The following is a 22741-nucleotide window of genomic DNA, read 5'->3' on the forward strand; positions in this document are numbered from 1 at the left end:
GTACACCAGCTAAAGTTGAATAAGTGCCCTCCTGGCCACAGCGTCTACCCTGCCCAACCAGGAGTAGCTATGAGTTTAGAAGCAGGCCCCAAGGTCAGACCTGCTTTCTCAGGAGTAGTGCCTTCCCTCTGAGAGACAACATAGGGGCTGACCAAGAATATCAATGAATGAACAGTAACTCCACCTTGCTTAGGTCCAGTTTCAGCTATCTGGATCCCTACAGCCCCCAAGACAAGACTTCCACAGCATCACCAGTGCAGCCCATGGTGGCAAAATTACAGCTGGCTATCAGCATTACACACATGATACCAAACCCCAAACGGATGAATGATCCAGTACCTTCATGTGCATGATGTACAATGGGGGAGGAAGGATCAAGCCCTATGGTAACTTAAAGGTGAGGAACCCCCAAGCTGACCTCTCCTCCCCTATAACTGCAAACTAGAAATGTCCACTAAGGAAGTAGTATCTCAGCAGTGGTACTGAGCTCCAGCCCACAGATCCTGCTTTGTAAGGTGCTGCAGGGATTGTTACTCTCTCCTCTCCTGTTTATCATCTACATGAAGCTCCTGGGTAAGGTCATCCAATGGTTTGGGGTGAGGATATCTCCAGCCTGCACCATCCAAGTGATGCCATGGAGGTCCTGTCTTGGTGTCTGGAAGCTGTGGGGGTCTAGATGGAAAATATCAGTCTTCATCTCAACCCTAGCAAGAACAAGTGGCTTTCGGTTTTAGGGCCTCTGGATTCAGGGGACATTTCATCTCTTATTCTGGATGGGGTTGCACTACCCCAGACAGAACCTGTGTGCAATTTGGGGGTACTCCTGGACTTGTGGTTCCTGCTCAAACAGCAGGTGGCATTAATGGCTAGGAGGAGCCTTTGCACAGCTATGTGTTGTGTACCAATTGTGCCTGTTCCTGGATTGGGAGGATCACTGTCTCTCATGTTCTGATCAACTCCCAACTGGACTACTGCAATGTGCTGTAGATGGGGCTGCCCTTGAAGAGCATCTAGAAGCTTCAGCTGGTACAAAATGCAGCAGCACAGGCAGTTATGGGTGCCTTTCATTCAGTGCCTATGATGCCTCTGCTCTATATGTTTCCGGGTTCAATTGAAATTACTGGTAGTGACCTATAAAGTCCTTCATGACATGGGGCTGGATTACTTGTGGGACCATCTCTCCCCAGTTGTATCTACTTGTCCTGTGACATCCAGGAGAGGTATGCTCCAGGTCCCATCCATTAAGTATGTCATCTGGCTGGTCTCCAAAGGAGAACCTTTTCTGTCATTGTGCCCACCTCCGGGAACATCTTTCAACTGGAGATTATACTTGCCCCAAAGCCCTAAAGACATGGTTTTGTTGCCAAGCTTAGGGCCTGGGGTGTGTGGTTGAGCCTGTATCCTTAATATGTTGACTGTGTTGTTGGTTTTATCTTAGCTCTTACTCTACATTTATTATTTATTGTTTTGCTAAGATGTTTTTATTTTGTTTTTATTCCCTGTTAGCCACCCAGAGTCATAGGTTTTAGATGGGCAGCCATATAAATTGAATAAATAAGTAAGCCAGAACCCTGATTGAAAGGGGCTCAGATAATCCACTTCTTTTAAGGCATTCTGTGTATACCATGGCCATGATGCCACTGTAACATTCTTATTTACCAAAGGAACATATATGTTAAAATTATTTTTATAAATTAAAAACCTAATTTTCTTATACATTATTTATATCTAATGGAAATATTTATATGTTTATATGACATACCATTTAACAGTTACAAGCATTTTCAAACAGAAAAAAACAATAGGAAAATGCAAACTGGGTTTAACAGACTTCTGAAAAGTTATCTATTTCAGGGAATTAAATTATACCATTGCAATATACAAAGCAAATGAAAAATCTCATAACAAGCCATGAGAAATAATCCATGTTAATCTTTTGTGATGTAAACAATGGCTGCAAGTGATTTTTTAAAAGTTTTTTTTAAGATGTCTTTATAGACAGTCTATAAAGATGTGGAAAACCACAATTTCTTAAACTAAGAGATGAAAAGGATCTCTTGTTCTGGGATAATCTTATATTTAAAATAGCTGGAAACCCCCTTTTCAAGGGTAAATTGCACTTCTTATGCTGTTATTGGCTTGGAATAGCTTTCTTCCATTGAAGAAGTTTTAAAAACATTCACAGAACTTAAAAGTGAGTTTGCTTTACCTCAGAGTGCTTCTCCTCAACATATTCATCTTCAACATTTGTTATTTAAACTATTTGGCCCTGATGTTATTGCTGCTGCCAAATTTGTGAGAAGGTTTTAGAGGAATCAGTTGAGGCTTCTAAGACAATAACTCATAAGAAGTTGAAGATGAAATAGATAACTCATAAGAAATTTGATGAAATGGTTATTAATTATTTCTGCAATCTTAGCAGAAGATTGAGCAAATAATGAGTTCAAATATCCTATTCTTATAGATCATAGAAAGTTGCTTTAAATAATGTGAAATTAGGTTCCTCTGACCATACAGAGATCAAAGATGCTTTTTTCAGAAATGATGTAACAGATCATGCACGGAGCAAGAGACTGAACTAGGCAACATCTAAGGTCCTTTCCAATTTAATGACTCTATGATAAAATAAAGTTTATTGTTAATATGAAAAAATGTTTCATGTATATTTGACATAAAAGGAAGTTCACCTTTTTTGGATGTAATTCAGGAAATCCTTTGGCTTATTGCCATATTCAGGGCTGAAATTCACAGAACTGTCAGCATGAAAAGAGCAATTACTGTGTTGAGAATACATATGTTCTTCTTGGCTATATCCCCATTACTTAGAATTTATTAAGATAAGCCTTTATCTATGAGGGAGAATCAAACAAATTATTATACAACATTAAAGAATAAAACTACAACTGTAGCAGTGGCTTGTCAATATGTATTGTTTGTCAACATATTATTTTAACAAAGGGGCACGGGAAGAAGACTTTTGACTAATTTGGTCATTCAGGAGTTATTTCTTCATGATATAAACACCCAGGCTTCTTTCCCCATCCGCATTTTAAAAAAACAATAATTTTGTCATTGTCATTTTATTTGTTCAATAAAGCACAAAAAATTGGGATAACAAGTGGGATATGGCATTTAATGTGCCTCCATTTATCACATTATAATTCATCTTGCCAACCAGAGCTTTTTAAAATATATCAGCAATCATTGTAATTCTGGTTAATATTAAACAGGATTTGGCATCAATCAGAATTTAAAATCAGGTTAATCTATACTTGCATAATATACATTAATTTAGGGGTTTTTTTTCATTTTAGTGCAGATTACTACTTTTAAATATCTATTGTATTTTAAAGAAAAATTCTCTGTTCCTCTTTCCTGTTTTAAATATCCTCATATTTTGCCTTTTTTACTCCTTACACCCTACTATTGCTGAAATACCTCCAGTGACAATTTGCAGGACAAGTATTGCAAACTGAATTGACCTCAGACCTCAGACCTCAGTGTTGTTGCACCTAAAGAGACCTTTTTTATAGCCATTGAAGCCACAGAAATTATTTTTGCTGAAAAGGTTGTATGAAATTTTTTTGGACGTGGTTTTTTTCCCCACTTTTCACTGACAGAAGTTGTTCCTGACTGATGTGAGCATTCATAATTCCTAATGATGAATTAATAATTATAATTCATAAAGGGAACAACCATAGGTACAAGCTTAGAACCTAACTACCTGCTTATTCTATTTACTCATGAACATGATTTATGAACCTTGATTTCAAAAGATATAATTTTTGTCTGATTAATGTATTCTAAATGTATCTATTTTATCAAAAACTATTTAAAGTCAATTGAGTTAGAAAACAAAACATTAAAAAGTATATGTCTAAATATAAAATAAATATATTTATTCCTTTCTTGTATTTCTATCTACCTCTCCTCCAAGAGCTCAAGGCAGTTTACATGGGGATCTCCCTTCATTTTATCCTGTGTGGTTGGACTGACCAAGGGAGGATGACGGACCCAAAGTTCCTCAGCAGGTTTCCATAGCTAAAGGTGGGCTTGAATTGGGAACAATCCAATCCTATACTGACTCTTACAGATTCAAGATCAATCTATATCAAGTGATATCAATTGCAACAAAGTTTATTCTTTGCATATAAGATCTTTCCTGTACAGATTTTATCTCCATGGTCTAAGGAAAATGAAACACAAAAGGAATGAAAACACGAGATTGAAGAAAAAAGTTTTTAAACACAGAAAATGCATCTTCTTTAAAAAGGAAAATGTTTATAAGAACATAATATTTATATGGACAGTTAAGCAGATGTTTACATAAACTCTCTGAGTAAAGTTTCTTTAAAAAATATCTAAAATAGGAGTTAAATATTAGAAAACATGTATAACTGATTTTATATTTCAGTATATCCAGGCCTGAGCTTAAGACTGATTAGCTGTCAGATCCTCAACCCTTTTTCCATTTAGCCAGGAGCATATTCTTACTTCTAAATAGATTATGAATAGAACTGGTCTGTCACTCTGCTGCTCAGCTACATCTGTGGTTCTGAGAATGTGATTTAGGCCAGAAATGTGATGTTAAGCCACTAATATCCAGTCAGCATCTTATAATGTGGATTATTAATTCATTTTTAACTAGGTGTAACAACCAAGGATGGATATAACATGATCCTTTGGCTATTCATAGTAGCACTGAGCAATCATTTTTCTCCAATGTTCACACATAAACGCTCGCCCAGAGACTTCTGAACAATGAATATATTATTAGAATATACAGCTTAATTTATGTTGCCATCCATAATTGATTCACATGTGTGGTCCATTTTAGGTATAATATCATAAACCTGCTTCAAAATTTTAGCCATCATATATACATATATTATTCATACATTATCTTCACTGTTAGAATACTTATATAGCTCCTATATTACAACAGTCCTGCATAATCCAAATTCCTATGAATTGAATAAAATCAATAAGCATTTGCAATCCTCTAAAACACAGCAATAATACAGTTTTAAAGATAAAATTCTAACCTATATTTCCAAAGCCCTGGAAATAAGACAAATTAAAGTCCATATATTATTTCTATAATCAAGGTGAATTTATATACTTTCTTTAAAAGCATTAAAATCTATTAAAATAGCAATTTAAAAATACATGTTTTGCCAAAAATCAGTTCAGGATGTTATAGGTTCAAAGGTTTTTAAAATTTAAAACTACTTTCCTTTTCTACTTCTCATAACTTTTCTTAATTTAAAATGCTCACTTACTTCTCTCCAGTGTCCCTTTTGGTGGGAGTTGTGGCAACTGTCTACCCCTGCGTCCTGCTACCGGAGTACTTGATGGGCTTGTCTGGACAGACCCCGAATGAACATGTGACCTATAGGACACATCAAGAGAAACCATAAACTGTAACATATATTTATTCTTATATAGTTTGAGAACAAAGGAATGATTAATGGCTTTTGTGCAGGTTGAACTTTAGTTGAAATGATGACAGTTCAACCTTAAAGATTTTAAAAAGCATGGTTACCAATAAGAAAGGTTTACCTGGAAAAAAAGGCAGACAGTATGCAAAAAGATGGCACACAATATGTTTTTGCAACTGTATCTGTTAACCATATAAGGAAATGCATGTAGAAGTATATGCATACATGCATTGAGACATACTGAAAGAAAGTAACAGAGAATCGTATGCATGAATATGAATATTTCCATGTTCAGCTGACGGATATTTCAAATTTCAACTAACATTGAGTTAATGATTTACACAGCCATGAATCTGATGACAGGCAATAAAACAGAAGTATATTTCAGTGAGTGAAATGAAATAATAACATCATTGTTACTAATCGTTGTAATTGACTACAGAAAAGCAAAGAAGCTAGACAATCTGATTTGGACAAAATTAGTTTCACAAATATCTTCTCCATCTTCATTGTACTATTTGTAAAAGATTAATTAAATCAATACTGTTTAATCATGAATACATTACCAAAACAAGAAAAATGCAAAACATGCACACAGCAAATCAGAAAAAACAGTGATTAATATATCAAATTAGTACAAATTTAAGAAACTATTTTTTAAAAAATTATCACTTGATGTTATGATTATTATTCCATAAGCGATGTCTGATGATCACATTTAATTACTTATTCTGTAAGAGAAATACATGATAGTTATGAAGTGCTTTAGTGTAAGAAATCACGCAGGATTCCTAATAAATGAGAAATCACAAACAAATGTAAGTAATTGTTCATTAATTATTGTTAGTAAACAAATTACAATGGCAGCCACACCATTATATCCCCAGTGGAATATAAATAGTGTGTTGACGTTGGCAGGGTTAGTATCTACAACTACTAGTGATCAGCCAATGATGAAAGGAAATACTATTGAGGTTTTGGGAAAATAAAAAAGTGAGCTGGTGGGGCAGGATTAATCCATCTGTTTCACCTCGATAATGCAGGTGAGGGAGGGGCAGATCTTCCAGTCATTAATGAAGGCATCGATCTCATGAGGTTTGACTCAGGACGCTCAGTGGATCGGGAGCGGGGGCTGGGCCGCTCTAGCACTGGACGCTGTTCTGTTGATCTGGATCTTTGATATGGTAGTCTAGGTTCCCAATTCCTGTAATGTTAGTCAAAAAGCAGCTCAATTGACTTTTATCTGTAGTTATACATTATGCTGCAGCACACTGGATTTGGAACTTTCCAACATAAACTAAATTTGTAACAACTTTTCTTCTGTAACAAGTTTTCTTCTAGATAATATAGAGTGGGTATAAAGAAGTATACTCCCTTAAAAGTGGTATGTGAAGAAAATTCTTTAGACATCTTAATGATGCAGTGAATACAATTTATTGGCTTAATTTTGCACTAAATTGCATTACTATTTTGGGAAAATTCAGAATTCTAAAGAAAATATGAGTTCTCTAGAAATATTAAACAGGTTAATTAAAAAAATCATATATTCCATTATCTGTCAGCAGAGTAGTTATTTATGGTGGTACATTTCAACAGGATTACTGAATATGAACAAAGGGTTTTAAAATCTGAATAACATTTTTCATTTTCTATGTAATAGTTTAACCATCAAGTATAACTGTAGTAGGGAATAAACAGTTTAAATTAGAACAAACTTATCTGCTATTGAACAGAGTTATTTGATCTATGCATATATGGCATAAGCTGTATGTTTGTGGAAAGAAGATCAATCACATCAGATTCAAGGACACCCAAGAAACCAAATAGAAAGACTAAATGTTTTCAAACAATTATCCAAAATTACTGTACCAGAAATTAATTTCTAGGTAATGACTGCAAACTGATTCTATAATATAGCTAAGATTTTTTCCATGTGTGTAATGTGTGTGTGTGTTATTATAAAACCCTTAATGTCTGTAAAGTTTGTTCTCAATAAAGATAATATATTGACTGAGCAAACAATTACTGCCATACATTTATTTTAACTCATGAACTTAACTTCAACTGAAGGCTTAGAGTTGTACCTGTACAGAAAACCAAACTTAAAATTAGTATTAAGGAGAGCAAAAGAACACTAGATGGTTGTACTTCAAAGAGTTTATAAAATTGCAAAATGAATTCCATCTGTGTAAAGTTGTCCTTTAGCGTATCACTGATCTGAATTTTGCATAGCTTTCATTTTTTTCAGTAAAGCATCTTCTGGAGAATCTCAATATAGGGGGGGAAAGTGTCTAATTCAAATGTGTGTTTGTTTTTAAAGCAACTGAAAAATGTGCTCTAATGTTATTGCTTATTTACTTACTATCAAAGAGAAAAAAAGAGAAAGAATCTAACACAGAAGTGATAGAGATTCATTTTTTTAAATACACGATAAAATAAAATAATATGAAAAAGACCCTAGGGTCAAATTCTAACCCAGTGCTTGCTGATGTAGACTGCACCAGAACTGAATTTAGCTACTTTCACAAATGTATTAGTGAACTGATCCTGTGATAGAAATATATTACTTCCTCTTAAGGCCAACCAAAACAGTCAGTAAAGAGGTATTTTTAAGAGTGCTAGGTATCATAAAAAGATCAATGCGACAATACATAGGCAGATATTTCAATAGCTTTATCCAAGCAGAGACTTAAATGTTCCAAGAATAAGCACTCTTTTTTCCTTCAAGCACCGTAGAGGGTAAGACATCAACCCTCACCAGAATAAAGGCTCTCCTATGAGGAACAGATATAGATGATACAATATAGATACAGATAAAGATAAAGATATAGAAGAGGTCTCTATTGGAAACATTTGAGGCCTTCAATCTGTCTCTTTGCAAATCCAAATTTATTGATTAATGTTCCTTCCATGCTATGAAGGCTCCACAGACAAGATCAGAACAGGTACCAATAATCTCACCTTAAGCTCGTAACAGGCAGGCACACTACGTTTGAACATATCAGCAGGGAAGGGCTAAATATCAGGGAGGAAGCCTATCAAGAATCAGGGCATTTAAAGACAGAGATTTCAGTCCAACAAAAGATTACCTTCCTGCCAATAAAATGACTGAGTGTTTAATTGGTAAAGAATTCTGAATGCCTGCTTCTCAACCCCTGTATTCATAACATAACTTAGCACCCTAACTGCACAAGAGTTAAATTGCAAGGCTCTTGGCATGCCAGTATCAGAAGGTGTGTAGGAAGGATTGCAACAAGCACAGGAGAACATTATAAAAGTATTTTTTAACATTTCCTTTGAAGATGGGGGAGGGGAATATAGTTAGTTGCAAATCTGAGCAAGGATGTGGCAAGGCTAGCCAGCAGCAAGTTACCAACTGGCAGACAGTTCCCTGAATGTATGCAATCTAATTTCTGTAACCACCTCAAATGGTAAGAATAGCTTAGAACAGTGTTGTGCAAACTTGGCCACTTTAAGATGAATTCCCCCAGCCAGGGGAATTCTGGGAGTTGAAGTCCACTCATCTTAAAGTGGCCAAGTTTGGACAACACTGGCTTAGAACAATATTGTTTGGACTTCATATTTTAATCAGAACAGTTTGGAAATGAAAACAGTCATTAGTCTTGAAGTATCCTCAGACAAATTTGCAAAGGTTAGCTCATGTTTTCTTCTGAATCTGTATGTTCATTTTCTGAATGGAAAGCTTGATCTGCCAATATAGCCATTGTTTCACTTTTTTAATATCAAAATAAAAAAGTCACCTTAACTTGCAAAATTGATTGACTAGCTGAAATGCAGTTTAAGGGGAAAAAGACTGAAGTGTATATTCCGGACCCCATTTGTTTTAAAATCTATCTGAAAGAATGGAAAATAAGTAATGGGAAAAGATTTGATTTTATTATCTATGATACTAAGGAGCTCAATATACAAAAAGAGATCCCAATTACCGAAAAGAAGGTGCCCATATAAAGATCAGAGAGAATGAATCTTCTCAGTTACAGCCAACTATCCTAAACTATTTTGGAGTGGACAGTCTCATTTACAATATTCCACCCTCCTTTTAATTTTTAATCTATTGCTGTCTTACTTCTCCCTAAATTTTAAGACGTTTCAGAGAAAATCCTTGTTTCACCTTATGTTGAACTGTATTTCAACAATATAATTTGAATTTAAATCCTCTCAATGATTCATTCATAATTTACAGTTTTTCTAATGACTGAAAGTTATGTGAGAATAAAAATTATTTTTATTTTTTTGCATTATTAATTTTTTTTTGCATTATGAAAATTTTTTACATATTCAATTTTCTTGTCAATTGGTTAGAGATCTATATCATAACAGGAAAATATATACTGTACATATCTATACTTTTTAATTGAATATATAAATTCTGTATAGTTTCAATGGACTAAAAGTCATCTGGAACCTAGGATTTAGATATCCTCCATGTCCTTTAAAAGAATTAAATGATATTAGTTAAACAAAAATCTTATAAGCTAAAATATCTTGTGATAAGAAATTAATCTGCAAAATTACTTTGCTAATAATGAAATAAAACAATGGGCATTATCTTGAGTTTTACATTATTTTTATATAAGTAGAAGATGGATCATGGCCACAAAAAAGTAAGTAGAACGAAGTCGAATCCATCAAGACCAAAGTCTTTTAAGTATAGAATGTTAAATTAACAAACAGGAACCAAAAAGATGAAAGAATACAAACAATTCATTTTTTCCAGAAATACTTATCTGCCTTTCTTCTACACTGCATTTTGTTTTCTGTGCATGATACCTAACATGTTATATGTTACATTAAAACTAAACAATGAAAGCAATGAATGTCAGATAAAAACATTAAAATGCAGCAAATTATGGTGCATTTTAACAATCACATATAGCTTTCTCTACTTCTAGAGACACTAAAAGCACTACAAGGGAAAATACACAAATTATGCCTAGGAGTCACAAGTTTAATCTAAACCAGTTACATTTTGTTGGGAATACCTGTCAGTATCTGTGGAAGACTGTTGGATTTCAATCCTTGGATATGCTATTCTTCTACTAGCTATTGGAATTTTGCTGTTTGGTCACAGATACAAGATAACTTGTTAGCACAATGTTAATAACTACTGCTATAAACAGATTTCTACAGTTAACCAACTGTTAAGCTAGAAACAGAATAAGTTAAAATAATACAATATTGTGTAACTTGGCAGAATTCATTTTAAAATAATAGTTACCAACTCAGGCTTATCATGCTGGTTCATATACACAAAATTAATATATACACAATGCATTTATTTTAAAATTTGATGAAATACCAGAACGCATATGTCACAAAAAGATACTCATATATGATTTCTTTCACATACATGACAATACATCAAAATGCACATATTATTACAGCACTTCACTATATCTACAGAAGATTTTATTTCTACTGCCATGTCCATGTGACAAGTCTTAAGCAGTATACTCCGAAATATTTTTAAAAAGCAAGAAATTCCTTCAAAATATGCACCAGAAATTTATGAATTTGAAGCAAATAATAATTACAAAATTACAGAAATATCTCCCTTTTATAGCAACTTTATAGAAAATTAACATAGTCTGTTAAAATCAAGGAATCTAACTACACAGTCAGAAAAATCAAAATCTAGATTTTAAAATTTTTTAAAAACTACATTAATGAACACTTCAACATTTAGCTGACCCTTAAAGAAAAGTTAGATTTCCTAACAAAGAACATCACATCTCTGTAAAACTTTAGTTTTATATTCTTTATGAAATGCTTTATTTACATGAGTATGATATGCAAGACACCTAGAATATCACAGTACATGAGAATCCTATGATGTAGCTCATCATATATGCCAATTCTTTAACAATATAATTCCCTCTATTGTGAATACTGCTTGAATATACTATAATATAATGCAATAGTGTTCACTGCATTCGTGTATAGTGTGTATCATCTACAAAAATTATAATGGAGTGGGAAACTGCCACCTATATAACATCATGATTTCCTTAGCTCAAAAATGTATTTTCTACTATTGTTAGTTTATGCAGAAAGTACATGCAGTCTTGGTAAATAAACACAAATGGCTTTATTTTGTACATCAGTGCCAAAAGAAATGGAGCCAAAATGGGAACCATTTGAAGGCAAGAGAGATATTTCAGCAGGTTTACAGAAATACAAAATGTCTATTAAAAAACTATATAAAACCTGTAGATGCACTCAACTCAATAGAGCCTTTTTTTTCTGGTGCTCTTGAGTCAGTCTTGATTCCTGATGACTGCCTGGACTAGTCCCTGTAGTTATCTTGGCATGCTTCAAAAATATTGTCTAAGTACAGGTAGTCCTCAACTTACGATGGCAATTGGGACCGGGGGTTCATGAGTGGCCAGTGCGGTGCGAGTGCAGAGGGGCTGGGAGTGGGTGCATGGGTAGGGGAGATTTACACTAGCAACTTGTGATCCCTGCCGGCTTCCCCACTGACATTCTGGGGAAGCCAGCAGGGAAGGTTGCAAATGACGATCATGGGATCCCGGGGCACTGGAACCAGTTGTAAATGCGAACCAGCTGCAAGCACCTAGATTATGATCACATGACCATGGGGGTGCTGGTACTGGAGAACTCCAAGGACTGGTTGTAACCACTGTTCGTTCAGTGCCAAGCGGTCACTGAATAAATGGTCGTAGGTCGAGGACTACCTGTACTTCAAAAGTGGTGCAAGCACACTGTCTGTATACTATTCAATAAAGCACCCTGGCTTTTTTCAGGCTGTAGTTATGCAAGGTTTGAAGCACTTCTTCCAAATAACTTTTATGTAATTTTTCAAGTTCCTCTTTCATTCTTTCCTGAGATTAGTTAGGAAAGCCTAATAAAGCAATAGTGAGAAAAGTTCCACAAGTTCCATAAACATCTAATAGGTCTTCTGGGATAATAATTTTAATCTTTTGGAGACAACAGTGCTCCCCTGTTTCCAGTATCATTCCCTGTGGTAGACAAGGCAGTGACAGCTGATAAGGATACTATCCACAGTAAGTCAGTCTAATAATTATGTTGTTGGCATGATTTATGTCTAAAATGTCACTTGGTTTTAAATATCCCTGTTTAGGGTAACTTCATATACATCATAAGTCATAAATATGAGAAATGTATTGATAGATCGGCTCTATTGAAGAATACAAGGGCTGCAGGGGAAGTAAGCTGGGAAGTAAAAAAAATAATTAAAATGCAGCAGCGGCAAGCCATTTGTTGCCATCAGGTGTGTCCATGAAGCTGAGAAAGGCTTGGAAGATTTCTATTGAAACCTTCCTTGGTACCACTTCATGAACTGGTACCAGAGCTTTTTTTTTTGTCAATTTTTTTTAGATTGTAAACTTGTGACAGGATCTTTTTTCCATTGATTTTATCTATGCCTCTAAGATTCTTTTTGGCTCTTATAGAGGAATAAAATGCATCGATAAGCATATTTGCCTAGCAAATCCATTTCTCAAAACATTAAAATATTTTTTTAAATTCCACTAGAAATCTGCAAATCTCTATTAGAGTGGGCTTATAGCCTTCATGGAATTCCTTTTCACTGATATTTTTAAGAAGCATTTCAAAACTATTTTATTTTCTTCAGTATTTATTCAAAAGGTTTTTTATTCATTTCCTGCTTTGTATTATTATTTAAATTTTGATCTTTATTCATTTCCTGCTTTTTATTATTACTGAAATTTTGATTTCAGCATATTCTTATTGGTTCTTTTTTAAACGTGGGAATATTTATGATTTTATAAACTTTTAATATTAATATATAATTTATGTTTTATATCACAGCAGTCTTGAGTAAAATGCAGTTGAAAAGCAACTATCAAATGCTTTAAATTTTAAAACATCTGAAAACAAAAATAAGTTTATAATTCAGCTTTTGGTTCACCTAAACTTTAAGTTAGCTCTAAAACCAATAGGAAGCATATCAATAACAAAAATGTAATCAATACAAACTAGAACTTGGATAAAATAAGGATGACATTGTAATTCTAGCATTCCTATACCATAGTAAATTGCTGTATTACATTTCCTAATAAATTTTAATAATTTTTTTAAAAAGGCTTTTTATAATTCAGTTTTCTTTTTGGTGTAAGATTACCTCTCTATTAAGCAGATCATTTTAATTGCTTAAAATATTAACATTTTAACATTTAATATTGAGCCAACGTTTGGCTGCTGATAGATCCAATTTCAGATACAATAATGAATATATATAACTGGAAATTATCACATAATTTCACTTAAATTAATTCTATAGTTCTGCTAGGCTCATGAGATTGATTCTAGAATAAATATAGGATAGATTATGCATAGTAATTTACTTAAATGCTTTAACCCCTTCCAACAGTAAAATGAATACATCATAATCCTTCAAACAGGTTCAAGCATGATTATGATGTTTCTCTTAAGGAGAAAAACAGGTTTGCTTATCCACAATGATAACATTGATACGCAAGTACAATTAAAATGATATTTTGTTTTTTTTTAATAAAAATAATAATAAAATAAAAAAAAGGTCAACCTTTTTGTAGCCAAGGGCCTAATTTCATTTTGGATGATTAAGGATTTCTTGTGTGTGTGTGTGTGTGTGAGTGTGAGTGTGTGTGTGTGTTTTAATTCTGACATTCTAATTTGGACTTACATTATAGGTTTCATCAGTTTCCTATCTCAAAATGGCAGAAAACTATGTCATTAGTTTTCAGTATCCATAATCAGAGACGACTCCAAGGGCCACAAAAAGGGAACCTGAGGGCTGCATGCATCCCTGGGGATACAGGGTGTCTATCTCTGAAGAATAACTGGATTTTTTTTTTAAGGATAAATACTATTAAAATCTAATGCTCTTAGAATTAGTTTAAAAAGAGAAGAAATGTAAACTGAATAATATAAGTACATATCCTACATGACATAATCATAACACTTTACTCTTTACTTACCTGTAATTTTCAGATGTACCATTGACTATATGATCTGCCCATGAACTTGCACCATTGTAATACCTTTGCAATGCAGTTAAAATAAAGACAAGTTACAAGTATGAAGATATTTTCATAACAACATTTTTCATGAGATGTATTTTTATCTCAGTAATCAGGCAAGGATTTCCAATGTTCTCCATACACCCTTTTCACTGCATCTTGAAATATATTTGGGGAATTAAACCTTTTGAAAAATAAAAGTATTTTACTCTTTACAACTATTATGTTTTGGTCAGAGCATTTAACTGTCTAATACTTAGTCAATTATTTGTTTTATTTATGTCAGTTTTTGATAGAAATATTATATGAAACTTTATTTATGGAACATAGCAGATAGTCCAAAGAACACTCATTTTCTTTTCACTTACAATGTGCACAGCCTAACAATCAACACAATCTTATTTTGCATCTGAATGTGAGTATAGCTGGCACAAGAACACTGCAAAGCAAGGTAAGAGGTTGGAGAAATCTATCATCAATCATGATATTATGCGGCAGGTAATTTATATGATACCTATGACTGGAAATAAAATAAAGCCTTCCCATCAACAGAACAACTGTGGATACAGATTCATATTTATATTTTGCCTAGGTAAATCTGACAGCGACATGCACACTGTTATATATAATAGCAGCAACAAGAATAGTGAAGTTATAAAATAGCCAAATATCCATATACATTATACAATAGTAGTGAAACAGCTAGTACAGATATTATGAGCGGGGGACCCTTTACCTAGCATCCTTAGCCATATGTAAGACCACCCAATGTAATGAATTACATTAGTCTTAGAGATGTCCAAACAGTTCAAATTTAGCCACCTTGAACATGAAATGGACTGTTCAAGTTTCACAGAAGTGTCCCAATCTTACAGAAAATGTTCCATCCCCCCCCAAAATAATAAACATTTCAATATCAGATACGTTCAGAATAGCTTCAAAATACTTCCAAGGTCAAAGCAGCCTCTTTTCAGCTCAAAATGGTTTAAATGCAAAGCATTGTGCACACTTCTGATTAGACTTACTCTTCCTGAAAGTCAAAACGAATGCATGCTCTTCTACCATATCTACTGTATGTTAAACCAAATCAAGACTGCCTAGATTGCCAAGATTCCCATTATCTGTGAAGGGTCTGAAGTTGATAAACTGTGCTCTATAAGCCATGTTTATTACCTCCTTCAAAATTCTGCAGTGAAAATTCTTAAATATATCTATTATTTATATATCTATCTATCTATAAATAAATACCTTTCAAGAGCAGGGGAAATAAACGTGTCATCAATATATGCATTAGGCTCTCTTCCCTCCTTCCTACTCCTCCTGAACATAAAATAAACAGTAAAGATATTTTAGAATGGCCTTACACATTTCTGTGCTGTGTGATAATGTCCAGCAAATATCAAGCAACTTTTAGTAGAATACAGTGTAAAAATAACATGTGTGCTGAAAACAGCCATTTTCCAAATAATTCCATGTTCAGATAAGACACATCCCTATGCTGACCTTACATTCAACAACTATGTCTGAACTAACATGTTGTTTGTCCATTGCCATTGATGAACACCTCAACACCATTAGTCATGTGTAGACACTACAGTTGTGGCACTGAACTAACATAAGCAATGAATGGCAAGACTTTCAGCCCATAAATTGAGTCATATGAGCTGGTCTATTATTACATGAGTTTCTCATTGTTGGCAGCCAATATTGTAGTGTATGGAGTGGAAAACACACAATGTAATGAAATCAGGACATGAGGTAAATATGAACACTTACCTCTGAGTAGCTCTCTGTACAGTTTGTCAGATGGTATCTGCACCAGGTCAGGCCAATTTTTGTAAACGTTTAAAGGTTTGGGAAAATTAAATATTCATTCCCAACAATTCAAATAATTTGTTCTGGTTCTAAGCATCTCACTAAATGTTTAGCTTAGTTCCTTTTTATGCTTAACTATTATGTCAGTCACCCTTGAGGAGCTATGAGAGGGGGTAGGATGAATGAAGCACTGAAATGCTACTGTACATAATATTGAACATTACTGATTTGGGGAAAAAAATCCATAACATCCCTAATAAAATAATACAATTAACCAAAACAGAATCTGTTATAGCACAAAGGGGAGTGTGGATACCTTTCTCAAAATATTCTGTGAATTAAAAGAAGTATACAAATAAGCATGAATATGGGAATTATGGGTAATAGATATGACAATGGCCAGGAGGATCTTCATTCAGTATAAACTGAGTGTTGCCTAAGCTGCATCCTTACTTGGGGAGAAAAATGTGGCAACAATAATTTATAATTTAATTATTCTCATTTAGATTACAGAAATCACCCTGTATGGAACTGGCCTTGAAAAATATTCAGTATTTAAAATACTTAAAATATTCAGCAAATACTCCAACTAGACTTTCATCTGGGGTACCCTTTTAGGCCATGTTACTATCATTTGCAGAACAATTTAAATGCTTTGTTTGTTTCTGAACAAATCCAAGGTGCTGATTTAGTTGTATAAAATCTTAAAGACATTAGACCCAGGGTATCTAAAAGGCTGTCTTCTTCTATTGAATTTGTACATAATTTCTGATCAATACTGGAATTACAATTTCCACCAACCAGAGAAATTAGATTTTTTTATATATGTGAATTCTATTTTAAGCTTACATTAGATTTTTATTTCTCATATCAAAATGGCAAGAATCCATTACCCAATGGTATAATTGAAAGTTTGGGGCTGCAAAGAAGAAATCCAAGGGCTGCAGAACACTCATTCCTGTTCTAAACCTACAATATATAGTTTCAGTTGGCTTTCTGAAGGCCACCAGGGTCAGTGCTAGCCATATCTTGAGAAGGATCATTCCAGAGATCAGGTGCTGCAACAGAAAAAGCACTCTTCCTGGTCTCATCAGATGACATGGAATGTGTCCACCTAGATTAGAGTGTGTGGGACAGGCAGATATCATTTGGGAGAAGTGGTCTCACAAATAATCCAGTCCTGCCCCATGCAGGGCTTTATAGCTGATAACTAGCATCTTGAATTGCACCCAGAAGCCAAAAGGAAGCCAGTACAGCTCGCAAAGTAGTAATGTTACATGAGCATATAGGGATGCACCCATAACTACCTGCAGTGCTGCATTCTAGGCCTACTGTAGCTTCTGGATGGTTTTCAACAATAGCCCCATGTAGACCATGTTGCAGTAGTCCAGCTGGGAAATGACTAGGACATGAGTGACAGCAATGAAGAACGTCTGCTGATCCAGGAACAGGTGCAACTTACACACAAAATAATATTGTCCTGGCTACAGCTGCCACCTGGGCCTGCAGATTGTATGCTGTCTGAGTGGGAGAGTACAACCCCATCTAGAACCAAAGATGGAAAATCTCCAGTTCCCAGATCAGGGGAATCCAAAAGCCAAAGCCACTCAGTCTGGCAGGATATAGCTGAAGCCTGCCCTTCTTCATCCAGACCCCCACAGCCTGGAGACAGAAACTCGCAACTGTGATTCAAAAGACTCTGCAAATTACCAAAAACACTGTTATGCAAATAATCACATATGGGGACTTGTTTGTGAAGCTGGCTCAAAGGATAAGCTGGGAGTGTACTCCTATATTACCCTCCATGCTGCATACCATCATCCAAGCTCCTGAATATGGGTCAGTGATTAATTTGCCCAGTCATCACATGCTAGGTTTCAAATCATCTTCCCTGGGGAAAGGGTCTGAGATGGCTCATGATTTCATGGCCCCTATGACAATCATGAGCTTCTCCCAGGTTCCAGGGGATGAACTGTCAGAAGAGAAAACTAGAATGTGACTAGTGGAAAACAGTGAATGTGAATATGATATGACATAGGCATGAGCTCTGGTCTGAGTCTACACTGTGGTGAGCAGTGAAATTACAGTATTTCTCTGCACAAATGGCATCCACACAGTGCTATTCAGTCACTTTTAGGCAATAACAAGACACAAAAGCATTCAGTGGACCACTGTAACAAATTTGCCACATATCTGGAGGATGAATTCATTCACATTTCACTCAGAGTTGAAAGCTGTACAGTCTGTACAGATGACAAATGTGACTTCTGGATCTTCTGTAATGCTAGTTTTGCCATATGTAGAACTGATCCCTATCACACCTATCTTGAGAAACCAGCTAGGGTGTTGATGGGAGGCTGGTTTCAAGCTTTGGTGGATGCTTCCCTGGGAGAAGAAGTGATGCCATGATTTCTCTGTCACAGCTCCTGCCCTGTGGAACACCCTCCCCACTGAAATCCAGATGCCCTCAACCCTGCTAATCTTCCAGAAGGCCATGAAAACCTGATTTTTCTCTTAGGCATTAGGGCCAGGCTGCTAGGCTGCTAGTAAAGTCCAATATTGGTGTTTGGGGGGCTATGATTCACTTGTAAGATGTCTCAGCTCTTGTATTCTGTTACAATTGCTTTTAATTTTATCTTTCTATTCTGTTTTTGTATTAGTTTTGTATTGCTGTTAGCCACCCAAGTTATTCATTTAACTTGAGCAATCTTATAAAATTTCAAAATAATTAAATGCCAGCTGCCACGAAGGAGCCACTGGTGCACTGCTTTCTTAAGAATTCATCCTTTGACCGTGCTGTTTTAGATAACTATCAGCGTGTCTCCAACATTTCCCTGTATGGTTACAGAGCAGGCCTGCAACCTGGAGCTTCTCCTGGACTCACAGCTCCTGCTGGAAGAACAGGTAAAAGCCATGATCAAAACATTTGCTCAGATCTAACTTGTGTGCCCATTCTGGCCTTTGCTGAGGTGGAGATGTTACTGACCATCACTCATATTCTAATTTGCTCTATACAGGGCTGTCGTTGAAGACTATTAGGAAGCTACAGCTGGTACAAAATGCAGGTCTGCCCTTCTGACTCATGTGACACAACTGTCATGGAAGCTGCATTAGCTGCTTGTAAACTTTTGGGCTCAATGCAAAGTGTTGGCTATGACCTATATAGCCATATATGGTATGGGACATTGTTAGTTCCAAGATGCTTGCTCTAAGTAGATAGAATCTGTCTATCCAGTAAAAGCTAACAGGAAGGTCATGCAATACTGTTTGTTTTGTTTGTTATGCCACCCAACTCCCATCAGTTCTGGTTCACAAATAAAAACATTAAAAATGAGGGGAAAAAATACAATAATGGACAAAATGAAGTGCCCCTTTCTAGGGAGTATCAGCAAACAGGGACCCAGAGATCAGCTTTCTCTGATATAGTTAATTTCCTCTGAAAAAAGTGTACTCTGGAGGCAAGGATGGATCCATCTCTGCTAGTACTTTTTTTTTTGGAGGAGGGGGTAGTTAATATTTAGTTCTCCCATGGAACCTTTGGGGATAGAAGAAGTATGCAAATTAGCTGTACTCAGAATTGCTGAAAAGGTGCCCGGGATTTTTTTTAAAAAATGATACGTTATGTTTTTAAGCCTGTTACTGAGGTGGGAATTGTTAGCTGCATAGACTCTTGGGACTGAAACAGCATAGAGGCCAAAATAAATAAACAATTAAACAAGCAAGCAAATAAATACATGAATAAAATTAACAAAGATGCAAAAAAATCAAAAATGTTAAAGTTCTTTAAAAAATCAAGTTTGTAATGAGCCACATATCCTCTGTGTCTGTTGTAAGAGAATGATCTCTGAACTTGTCTTAATCTTTAATGTTTAATCGTTTTTTTCAAAAATGTTGTGCATTAAAAGCCCCTCCCTTTTTTTTAATGTGGGTGGGTGGGTGGACCTTTGAGTCAAAGTTGATCCTGGCAACTGCCTGGATTAGACCCTTCAGTTTTTTTGGCAAGATTTTCAGAAGTGGTTTGCCACTGCCGTCTCCGTAGAGCTGAGAGAGAATGACTGGCCTAAAGTCCACAAAGCTGACTTTGTGCCTAAGGCAGGTCTAGAACTCACAGTCTCCTGGCTTCTAGCCTAGTATCTTAACCACTACACCAAAGTGACTCTCCAAAAGGCCCCTATCTTTTCTAATTCTGTTCAGCTAGGCTCTTCTGATAATTAGTAGGTTGCTAGTTATTGCCCATTTAAAAAAAGTTGTAGCCTATTAAATTCCATTCTCTACTCTTAGATGCTTCTTCTATTTCACAATTAGTGATCTGAGAAAATGAGAAGGCTCACTGGGCCCAGTATTTGCTGTTCACTTTTGGGAATTCACATTTCATTCCTTCACTTAATTCCATGTCTCATTCAAAATAGCAGTGACAGCTTTCTACACGTCAGTAGATTATTATCTGTTTATGCCTAATGTAGTAAAGTAATGATACTTCTTATCTATTATACCTCTCAAATTCATAGTAAGCACCCTCAGAATAGGTACGGCACATCGTACGCGATCGAAGTAATCTGACTGCATCTTCACAAAAGTTAGGATACATTGAGTGATCCTTGCTGCCAAAACATAAGCAATGAAACATGAAGCTAAAGTAAGAAATACACAAACGAATACTATTTAGGCATGAAGGTATATATTACTGATAGAAGAAAATAAAAATGAGTATGAAAAATATGCTCATTAATTCATGTATTGTAACTGTAGTTACAATGTAGTTGTACATTGTACAATGTAGTTAGTGTGGATCAAGATAAGAATTTAAGCATCAACATGTTTTGAATTGCACATTTAAGAACAAGGGTATTTTGGAGCAGTTCTGGATTTTATGGGAAATAGCTCTAGAGACAGCTATGAGAAACTTCCTTGACTACCCAATTAAATTTGTATGAGGAAAATAACGTTTCCTTAAAATATAATAGATATGCAATCAATATAGCAAGAAGCACCATTAGCCAATAAGTGGTCCTTGAACAACATCATTAAGTTGATTCTGAAATAACATTTCCCATTCATACAGGAGCCGCTTTCCAGTAAGAAGAAAATTTGTACTTCAGCTAAAACTCATTTCTCCCAGATATAATCTATAATATTAATGCTAAATACTGGTAGGGAGAAGGAAAGGCATGGCTTAAGTCTGAAAGACTTCTCCCTTAATTAGCAAGGGCTTCTTGTTAGGGCAGGATCTCCAAACCCTTTGGGCGCATTTTTTAATTGTTGAAATTCTTATAGTCACCTTTTTTAGGCAGTGATATGGGATCTTCTATAATGATACAGGCTGCAAAAAATTAAAACATAAAAAGGCAAAATCTGACAAGATTTGGTCATCACTAATTCCTGAAATTTTAGGCATGCTTGCAAAAGCTTTGGTGATCTCAAATGACAACACCAAAATCTCATAAGATTTAATAAGCTGACAAATTTTAGGCTATTTTTTTAAAAGAAAAATAACATTTGATTGCATTAAATTACAGACACTGTGAGAATAGTCACCAGTTCCTGCATAATATAAAAAAGCACTTAAGGAATTTGAACAAGAAACTTAAGTACAAAGTAGAAAATTTGTAATTTGTAATTATTTTAATGGTTTTAATTATTGAAATTGTTCACTGCCCAGAGCCACTTGGATTGGCAGCTATAGAAATTGCATAAATAAATAAAATAAATAAAATAGGTTTAACCCCACATATTAAACCTTTTATTTGTCTCCACACAAAAACAAGATTCCTTTTTAAAGACATTAACTAGTTGTTGCAGAAGGCAAAAAATCAGCAGCCGGCTGATTCCTGCTATGCTGTTGTTCTTTCGTTCTGTATCCAAATACTATTTTTTAAAATATTAAGGGATTGGGAAGGCACTGACAGCAGCATCTAAGAATATTATAACATTCATGGACAACATGCTATGGACGGCAGATAGGCTTATATATATATATATATATATATATTCAGAATGGTTGTAATTGTACCCAGGATCCTGGGAACAACTACTACTATATTCATAGAATATTTGGAGATTCAAAACATACATAACTGCAGTAATCTTTACTATTTTGTAAGACAGATCAGCATTATTGTCATGATGCAGGTGGGGCTGCAAGGCATAGGGTCACTTGAAAATACTTAGTGAGTTCATAACTGAGATAACAATCCACTCTTCCCCTGGAACACAACCAACACCTTCAGCTAATATACAGCATCCACTTCAATGCTTCAACTTTGTATAACAATTTTTATCTGTTAGCAGTGCTAGGATTATGAATAACAGTTTGGTATGGCGGTTGATAATGGTTTGAAATGATATGAGTGAAAAAGTTATATCAGTATTGAGCAGACTCTAACATCTGTAATTTCAAAGACAAGGCATGATAATTGCTTAAGAACAGGGCAGTAAGTGCAGTTGTATAACATGCTGTCT

The 22741-nt window shown here is 35.0% G+C and overlaps 1 protein-coding gene across 7 annotated transcripts in view; it reads right to left on the minus strand.

Annotated features, from left to right (window-relative positions):
• RIMS2 (regulating synaptic membrane exocytosis 2) overlaps positions 1 to 22741 on the minus strand; it is a 350682-nt gene that overhangs the window by 106211 nt on the left and 221730 nt on the right. For 4 of the 7 annotated variants that reach the window (XM_088149054.1, XM_088149056.1, XM_088149053.1 and 1 more), the window contains 5 exons: positions 20776 to 20883; positions 15716 to 15787; positions 14426 to 14488; positions 6472 to 6645; positions 5283 to 5392 (listed from right to left, as the gene is read on the minus strand). In XM_088149054.1, coding sequence (XP_088005180.1) covers positions 5283 to 5392; positions 6472 to 6645; positions 14426 to 14488; positions 15716 to 15787; positions 20776 to 20883 — 527 coding nt within the window. The remainder of the gene's footprint in view (positions 1 to 5282; positions 5393 to 6471; positions 6646 to 14425; positions 14489 to 15715; positions 15788 to 20775; positions 20884 to 22741) is intronic. The other 3 variants (XM_088149058.1, XM_088149057.1, XM_088149059.1) reach the window with 1 other exon arrangement.

Source organism: Python bivittatus, unplaced genomic scaffold (genome assembly GCF_059951505.1).
Source record: "Python bivittatus isolate LINGU-HERP-01145 unplaced genomic scaffold, Pbiv_v1 ctg000590_np1212, whole genome shotgun sequence".
NCBI lineage: Eukaryota > Metazoa > Chordata > Lepidosauria > Squamata > Pythonidae > Python > Python bivittatus.